This window comes from Budorcas taxicolor, chromosome 18 (assembly GCF_023091745.1).
Source record: "Budorcas taxicolor isolate Tak-1 chromosome 18, Takin1.1, whole genome shotgun sequence".
In the NCBI taxonomy this organism is placed as follows: Eukaryota; Metazoa; Chordata; class Mammalia; order Artiodactyla; family Bovidae; genus Budorcas; species Budorcas taxicolor.
This window is the reverse complement of record NC_068927.1, coordinates 67,341,063-67,350,695: the sequence shown is the minus strand read 5'-3', so window position 1 is coordinate 67,350,695 and position 9,633 is coordinate 67,341,063. Positions and strand designations below refer to the sequence as shown.

Here is a 9,633-nt window from a genome sequence, read left to right as displayed (position 1 = left end):
ATCCTTGTTCTGTCTGCACAATGGCCTTAGATGAACAGCCCAGAAAGGCCAGAGGAATCCACAAAACTTTTATTTTATTTTCCTTGACAAAGGCCCTAAGTTATACAGATAAAAAGTTTCAGAAGTTCTGAGAATTTCCATACCTGCTTATCCTCCAAAGCCATAGTGATTAAACATTTTAAGTGACCTTTTGAAAGGGGCACATTCTAATCAGTATGCTGTAGTCTCCGCCTCTATTAATCCAGTGTTTCTATAATCTTAAAATCATTGATGTTACTCTAAACAGAATTCAGGACATCAAGGCACAGGGCTCCACTGCAGGACCCGGGGAACAGATTTCCCTTAACAGTGCTGAGCAAGATGCAATATCACCTGTGAACAAGAGAACAAGTTTATGTTGCTCTCAGAAGCACTGAGAGTAGTCACAGCAATCAGAAACGGCTCCCTCCTCAGTTTGAACTCTGAACCTGAAAAATATCATGGCATATAATTTATAAATTAGGACCACGAAGGTGGTCCTTGAAGGTGGTCAAAAGGAAGGCTTTGAGCAGCAATGCAACCTAGGCCACAATTAGAGAGGCATATTCTGCCATCATGCTATCTCCACTGAGGCACACAATTTGGGATCCTCACCAAAGCATTTCATCTCTTCAGGCTAGCAAGCCCAATTAACAACAAACCACCCCATACAGTGAAGAAACTCCTAAGATAAATGGTGGCTTAAACAGTAAGACCTTTACTATTCTACAAACAAGAACAAGGGGAAACTGTTTCCTGGGTTGATGTCTTGGAGGCTAGAAAATCCCATCACTAGAGTCTCATGAGACCAATAATATCAATAATACCAATAAAGTGTAGTCCATCTTTTCAAATTACCAGCAGAGTCCTTTAGGCCAAAATTGGGTAAGATCCATGCTTTAACTCATGAAGGAGGGGAAAAAACTGGGAAAGACTTAAGTGCTCAAGCTGCTCATGAATCATCCCATAAATAGGTCAGCACTGGGCTTTCCTTCCCTGAACACACTAGGCTGGGTGAATGTGGCACACAATAGAAATCTGCCTGGTGGTTAGGGGTGATATGATTTCTGCTACAGAACTAGCAGTGACATCAATCTGGCAAGGGTTCTGGAGAGGTTAAAAGTGCAACACAGTTCCCACATACCTGAAGTTAAGTGGATGTTTGGATGAATGAGGTTCAAAACAGGCAAATGGCATCTTCATAAGGGATTTCCTCCAGTGTTGTTGCACTCAACAAAGAAATCATATATACCTGCACATTGAAGGTAGTGCTCCCATTTGAAACTGTGGTATTCAGTGAAATACATTCTTCAGCTGAAGGCTTTCCCACATTCGCTGAACTTATAAAGGCTTTCTCCACTGAATTCTCTGGATTATACTGAAGCTAGACTTCAGCTACACGATTTTCCACGTCTGCCATACTTGTAAGGCGTTCATCCAATGTGACATTATGCTGTTTTAGGAGCCTAAAGATTAATCTCCCATATACAAATACACACAAAGCATGTCTCCAATGTAAACATTCTAGTGGTCACTGAAGCTGGATCTATGGGTAAACGATTTCCCAAATTCACTGCACTTATCAGGCCTTTAACAAGTGTGAACTCTTCGGTGTTTAATAAGGCTAGAGCTATGGCTAAAAGATTTCCCACATTCACTACACTCATAAGGTCTTTCTCCAGTATGAATTCTCCTGTGTTTAATGAGGCTGGAGTTTTGAGTAAAAGATTTCCCACATTCGCTGCACTCATAAGGCCTTGATCCCGTGTGAACTCTCTGGTGTTTTAAGAGACTGGAGCTGTAAGTAAAGAATTTCCCACATTCACTGCACTCATAAGGCCTTTCTCCAGTGTGAACTCTCCGATGCTGCAGAAGTGCAGAGCTTTGGCTAAAAGATTTCCCACATTCACTGCACTTGTAAGGCCTTTCTCCACTATGAACTCTACGGTGTTCAATGAGGCTGGAGTTTTGGGTAAAGGATTTTCCACATTCATTGCACTCATAGGGCCTTGATCCAGAGTGAACTCTCTGGTGTTTTATGAGACTGGAGTGGTATGTAAAGAATTTTCCACATTCACTGCACTCATAAGGCCTTTCTCCAGTGTGAACACTCCGGTGTTGAAGGAGTGCAGAGCTTTCGCTAAAGGATTTCCCACATTCACTACACTCATACGGCCTTTCTCCAGTATGAATTCTCCGATGTTTAATAAGGTTGGATTTGTTGCTAAATAATTTTCCACATTCATCACACTCGTGAGGTCTTGCTCCAGTGTGAACTCTCCGATGCTGAATGAGGCTAGAGCTCTGTCTAAAGGATTTGCCACATTCCCCACACTCATAAGGCTTTTCTCCTGTGTGAACTCTCCAATGGTCATTGAGGCTGTAGCTTTTGCTAAAAGATTTCCCACATTCATTACATGTGTAGCATTTTTCCCTAGTGAGGACTCTCTGATGCTGAGAAACTATATGTCTGCAACTGAAGTCTCCAGTGCATTCTCCAGGACTGTAATGAGTTTTCCTCCTGTGAAAGGCTGCTCCACACTCAGTTCTCCTGTTTGACTTATCCCTGGTCTGTGTGGATTCCCTACAGGAAAGTGACTTCCCCAACACAAAAAATCTGCAGTTGTTCATAAATGAGGCTTTGCCCATCTTGCTTCTGAGGCATGTCTCTCCAATGTGCTGCTTGTGGTGCTGATGTTTTACACTGAGATACAAGTGTTTCTCCCATGCCCCAATATCATACAGTTTCTGCCTCTGGTGCTCAGTCAAGTGCAAAATGTCTCCCAAGTCCAGGTCACATAGCTCACAAAAATGGGCCTTCTGGGAGATCATGCCTGCCTTGGGAATCCTGACCTGTGACATTCCATGTACAGAAATGTTCTGTTCAGAAGATGCCTCTTCATCCTCTGCTCCATGCCAACAACCTGAAAGCAAGTAATGCTGGTGAAGTGCACACTGACTTTGGTGGGAGGGGGTAGCTGCTACACAAGTTCAGTGTAATAAACCCAAGAACCTGTCCATGCGATTGTTTGCAGGAACAAAGAGTTGGTTCTGGTTGAGGATGGGGCTGCTTAGAACTACTGGGCTATCAAGATCAGAGAATGGGAGAGACCTCATGAGGTGAACGGCACAACCATGTGGTGGACACACAAAGCAGAGACACAGGGTCTGCAATTCATTCCTCAACAACCATCTTTCAAAAGGAAATTGTCTGCTGGTGACACATGAACACTGTATAAAAAGGCTGTGTCACACACACACTCAAAAGAATAAAAATAAAATAATTTTAAAAAATCTGTGTCAAGACCCAAGAAAATACAATTGTATCAGAGCACCTGGTGTTGCAGGACTATTTAAGAACGTGTGCACACCTCATGAAACAACACACAGAGGCCAATGCGGAAAGCACTGCAGATGCAGTGGTGAGAAAGACAGGTGAGAGAGGAGTCCAGAAATGTGAGGTTGACCACAGGTTAGAAGTGAGAGTGTAAGTGACAAAAGAAATGATGAAGCAGCAAAGTGTCAGGAAAGGGGAAGAAGGAAAGACACAAATGAAGTGTGCCACTGGAATCAAAATTTTAGTCAAACTCAACGGGTTTCTGTTGCAGTTTGAATACAGCACTGTCATCATGTCCTTTATGTACTACGATGCAGGGCCAGGCACCATCTGAGCCACCTTGCTTGATTCACATCCTGTGAAATTCTGTGGGCTCTCCAACCTGATTCCACTCTCTCAGCAATCAAATACATGGCACTCTGATGACACAAGAACCAAAGAAATAAAAAATCTATGATAAACCATAATGGAAAAGAATAATGAAAAGAATTTAAAAAAATAATAAGAGTGCAAATCGACAGGAAGGCTAGTGTTGGATATGCTAAAGGAAGGAGAGCACAGTGCGCAAATCTCAGCCCAACCAACCTTAGCACCAATTCAGGGAACTGGGGAAGGGAGCAGTGTCCAGGGTCCTGACGTGAGGATAGACTGCTCCTGGGGGAAAAAGGGCAGAGGCAGTTCAAGGAACAGACATGAGTCTGACAGTCATACCCAAGGAGATTATAAGTGCCAAGTTCTCCAGCATCACGTTGTGGTACAGGCATCTCTGAGCATCATCAAGGAGACTCCATTCCTCCCAGGAGAAGTACACAGCCACATCCTCAAAGGTCACACTGCCCTGGCAAGATGGGGACAGATGAAATCATAAATAGCCCCCTTCTCAATGACAACTATCCACTCCCCCCAACCCTCGCCCCCCTCAACACACATACATCCACCCCACGCCCATCTTCTTCCCAAACTCTCCAACTCAGAGAAGAAACCAGGCCCTGGCACTACTAATGCCACTGTCTTCAAATGGTCCCACTTAACACTGGAACCAGTCATCTATAGAAAGAGGTGCGGAGGTGGGTATCAAAGTTGTGGACCTGGCATAGAGGGATCCACACACTCATGCCAGGATATTCCACTTATGTGGCCAAGGTCACATAAGTCTCAATTCCAGGACCCTGGTGTCATCAAGGATATTCCCTTTTCAGGTATCCATAATCTGTGAGACTGGATCAAACAGCAACATGCCTACAATCACCACCTCCTCACTGTCCCACACTCCAGACTTCTAGACTTGTGTATTTAGCCGCTCAATTAATGCCACCACCTAATGCTCTCAGAAACATCTCAGAAGTTTCTAATATCTCTGGAGAATATTACTATTTCCAACTTCCTCATCTCAGTTAATAGAGCTCCCATTACCACACCTGCTCAAAACAAAACAACAGGAGTATACCTGAATCCTGTTTTACTCCCTCATGGTTCACATCAGAAAATACAACGTGGGACTTCCCTGGTGGTCCAGTGGCTAACACTCCAAGCTCCCAAAGCAGTGGACCCGGGGTTCGATCCCTGGTCAGGGAACTAGATCCCACAAGTCACAACTAAGAGTTTGCATGCTGCAACTAAAGATTCCTCGTGCTGCAACTAAAGATTCCTCATGCCACAACTAAAATCCTGCAGGCACAATAAGACTGAAGACCTTTCACACCTGTTTATGATGGCTGTCAGAAACAAAAATCCCTTCATATAACCCTGGCCGTGGGGTTTCTCCAGGACTTCCAGATCCCAAACTGGGGACAAGGCAGCAAGAGATCGCAAGAAACCACAATCCAGAGAACATGTCTGGTGGTCAGGGCCAGTGAAGAAATGGGACACCCTCGCAACAGCACTTCGCACGCTGGCTCCAAAAAAGTGCCTCTGTAGCCGTAGGAAATGTGGAAAACGCCAACTCTTGAAGGATGAGCCTATGGCGGGGTTCGATGGGCTCAGGCCTCCCAGGCTCAGTGCCTGGCCCTGAAGGCTGCGACGCTGGTACCCATTCAATCTCGGTGCCGCAGCGCTCGGTTCGCCCTTTAACAGGTGTCCCTCTGCCTGTCACCCTCTCCCACGCGCCACCACGCTATCAGAAACAGGGTCCCACCCACGACCGCCTCACCGTCCTAAACCCTGGGTTTTTAATGTCTGGTGGGGTCACGGCTCGGAGGACCAGCGTTTACCTGAAGCGGGTTCTTTCGGGCTGCCGCTGCCATCGGACTCTGTGGGCGGAGCGGGGCCAGGAGAGGAGAGAGCAGACGGGCGCGGCGGTCCGGATCCGAGGCCTGGGATGGGGCCCCCCGGGCGGCGGCGTCGAGCCTGAGACCCGCCTCTGTGCAGCGGGGACAGAACCTCTCTCTCGCACTTCCTCAATTCCGTCACCTCAGGACGGGCCCAGATTCCCGCACCTTTCACGCCGGTTAAACAAAACCGCGAACAGCTAACATGGCCCCCGAGCGGAGAAAGCCGGAAGTTCCTCCCTCACGTTCCGCGGCCTCCTCTTTCTAAGCTCTCATTGGGTAACATTGTTGCCGCTCGACTCTGAACATTCTGGGTAATGTAGTCCCCATGGATCCGCAGAGAGCTGGGTCTGGGCACTTGTGAGGTTGGCCAGGAGAGGAGTTTGGAAAGTGGCACATCCAAGTGAGCTTCACCCCCTGTTTAAAGGGGTCATGACCGCATTTCTGCCAAGTGTTCTCTGCAGCTGATCACCCCTGTGTTTGGAGACATGTTTCAGACTCGGTGAAGCTCAACATGCTCCCAGAGGCCAAAAATACTATTTTGTGGCCTCAACCAACCCCCTGACTGCAGCCATGAAAGTAAAAGACTATTTCTCCTTGGAAGGAAAGTTATGACCAACCTAGAGAGCATATTGAAAAGCAGAGATATTACTTTGCCAACAAAAGTCCATCTAGTCAAGGCTATGGTTTCTCCAGTGGTCACGTATAGGTGTGAGTTGAACCATAAAGAAAGCTGAGCAACGAAGAATTGACGCTTTTGAACTGTGGTGTTGGAGAAGACTCTTGAGAGTCCTTTGGACTGCAAGGAGATCCAACCAGTCCATCCTAAAGGAGATCAGTCCTGGGGGTTCATTGGAGGGACTGATGTTGAAGCTGAAACTCCAATACTTTGGCCACCGGATGCGAGGAGCTGACTCATTCGAAAAGACCTTGATGCTGGAAAGATTGAGGGCAGGAGAAGGGGATGACAGAGGATGAGATGGTTGGATGGCATTATCAACTCGATGGACATGAGTTTGGGTGGACTCTGGGAGTTGATTTTGCCTTTTCATATTGTTCATGGGGTTCTCAAGGCAAGAATACTGAAGTGACTTGCCATTCCCTTCTCCAGTGGACCACATTCTGTCAGGCCTCTCCACCATGACCCACCCATCTTGGGTTGCCCTGCAGGCATGGCTTGGTTTCATTGAGTTAGACAAGGCTGTTGTCCTAGTGTGATAAGATTGACTAGTTTTCTGTGAGTATGGTTTCAGTGTGTCTGCCCTCTGATGCCCTCTTGCAACACTTACCCCACCTTGGCGTGGGGTATCTCTTCATGGCTGTCCCAGCAAAGCATCAGTGGAGAAATAACTCCAGAAAGAATGAAGGGATGGAGCCAAAGCAAAAACAATACCCAGTTGTGGATGTGACTGGTGATAGAAGCAAGATCCGATGCTGTAAAGAGCAATATTGCATAGGAACCTGGAATGTCAGGTCCATGAATCAAGGCAAATTGGAAGTGGTCAAACAAGTGATGCCAGGGGTGAACGTCAACATTTTAGGAATCAGCGAACTAAAATGAACTGGAATGGGTGAATTTAGCTCAGATGACCATTATATCTACTACTGCAGACAGGAATCCCTCAGAAGAAATAGAATAGCCATCATGGTCAACAAAAGAGTTCAAAATGCAGTACTTGGATGCAATCTCAAAAACGACAGAATGATCTCTGTTCGTCTCCAAGGCAAACCATTCAATATCACAGTTATCCAAGTCTATGCCCCAACCAGTAATGCTGAAGAAACTGAAGTTGAACGGTTTTATGAAGACCTACAAGACCTTTTAGAACTAACACCCAAAAAAGATGTCCTTTTCATTCTAGGGGACTGGAATGCAAAAGTAGGAAGGCAAGAAACACCTGGAGTAACAGGCAAATTTGGCCTTGGAATGCAGAATGAAGCAGGGCAAAGACTAATAGAGTTTTGCCAAGAAAATGCACTGGTCATAGCAAACACCCTCTTCCAACAACACAAGAGAAGACTCCACACATGGACATCACCAGATGGTCAACACTGAAATCAGATTGATTATATTCTTTGCAGCCAAAGATGAAGAAGCTCTATACAGTCAACAAAAACACTACCAGGAGCTGACTGTGGCTCAGATGATGAATTCCTTATTGCCAAATTCAGACTTAAAATGAAGAAAGTAGGGGAAACCGCTAGACCATTCAGGTATGACCTAAATCAAATCCCTTATGATTATACAATGAAAGTGAGAAATAGATTTAAGGGCCTAGATCTGATAGATAGAATGCCTGATGAACTATGGAATGAGGTTCGTGACATTGTACAGGAGACAGGGATCAAGACCATCCCCATGTAAAAGAAATGCAAAAAAGCAAAATGGCTGTCTGGGGAGGCCTTACAAATAGCTGTGAAAAGAAGAGAAGCGAAAAGCCAAGGAGGAAAGGAAAGATATAAGCATCTGAATGCAGAGTTCCAAAGAATAGCAAGAAGAGATAAGAAAGCCTTCTTCAACAATCAATGCAAAGAAATAGAGGAAAAGAACAGAATGGGAAAGTCTAGCGATCTCTTCAAGAAAATTAGAGATACCAAGGGAACATTTCATGCAAAGATGGGCTCGATAAAGGACAGAAATAGTCTGGACCTAACAGAAGCAGAAGATATTAAGAAGAGGTGGCAAGAATACACAGAAGAACTGTACAAAAAAGATCCTCACGACCCAGATAATCACGATGGTGTGATCACTCATCTAGAGCCAGACATCTTGGAATGTGAAGTCAAGTGGGCCTTAGAAAGCATCACTACGAACAAAGCTAGTGGAGGTGATGGCATTCCAGTTGAGCTGTTTCAAATCCTGAAAGATGATGCTGTGAAAGTGCTTCACTCAATATGCCAGCAAATTTGGAAAACTCAGCAGTGGCCACAGGACTAGAAAAGGTCAGTTTTCATTCCAATCCCAAAGAAAGGCAATGTCAAAGAATGCTCAAACTACCGCACAGTTGCACTCATCTCACACACTAGCAAAGTAATACTCAAAATTCTCCAAGCCAGGCTTCAGCAATATGTGAACCGTGAACTCCCTGATGTTCAAGCTGGTTTTAGAAAAGGCAGAGGAACCAGAGATCAAATTGCCAACATCTACTGGACTATGGAATAAGCACGAGAGTTCCCGAAAAACATCTATTTCTGCTCTATTGAGTATGCCAAAGCCTTTGACTGTGTGGATCACAATAAACTATGGAAAATTCTTCAAGAGATGGGAATACCAGACCACCTGACCTGCCTCCTGAGAAGTCTGTATGCAGGTCAGGAAGCAACAGTTAGAACTGGACATGGAACAACAGACTGGTTCCAAATGGGAAAAGGAATACATCAAGGCTGTATATTGTCACCCTGCTTAAATAACGTACATGCAGAGTACATCATGAGAAACGCTGGACTGGAAGAAACACAAGCTGGAATCAAAATTGCTGGGAGAAATATCAATCACCTCAGATATGCAGATGACACCACCCTTATGGCAGAAAGTGAAGAGGAACTAAAAAGCCTCTTGAGGAAAGTGAAAGAGGAGAGTGAAAAAGTTGGCTTAAAGCTCAACATTCAGAAAACAAAGATCATGGCGTCTGGTCCCATTGCTTCATGGGAAATAGATGGAGAAACAGTAGGAACAGTGTCAGACTTTATTTTTTTTGGCTCCAAAATCACTGCAGATGGTGACTGCAGCCATGAAATTAAAAGACACTTACTCCTTGGAAGAAAAGTTATGACTAACCTAGACAGTATATTCAAAGCAGAGACATTACTTTGCCGACTAAGGTCCGTCTAGTCAAGGCTATTGTTTTTCTTGTGGTCGTGTATGGATGTGAGAGTTGAACTGTGAAGAAGGCTGAACGCCGAAGAACTGATGCTTTTGAACTGTGGTGTTGGAGAAGACTCTTGAGAGTCCCTTGGATTGCAAGGAGATCCAACCAGTCCATTCTGAAGGAGATCAGCCCTGGGATGTCT

General features: G+C 45.2%; 1 protein-coding gene across 1 annotated transcript; it reads right to left on the bottom strand.

The window, feature by feature from the left end:
• Positions 1-223: 223 nt before the first annotated feature.
• LOC128063770 (zinc finger protein 154-like) lies at positions 224-5,821 on the bottom strand. The gene is made up of 3 exons (XM_052656582.1): positions 5,566-5,821; positions 4,067-4,193; positions 224-372 (listed from the first exon to the last, which is right to left on the bottom strand). The coding sequence occupies exons 1-3, from the start codon at positions 5,596-5,598 to the stop codon at positions 290-292; spliced, it is 243 nt and encodes an 80-aa protein (XP_052512542.1). The 5' UTR covers positions 5,599-5,821; the 3' UTR covers positions 224-289.
• Positions 5,822-9,633: the final 3,812 nt, after the last annotated feature.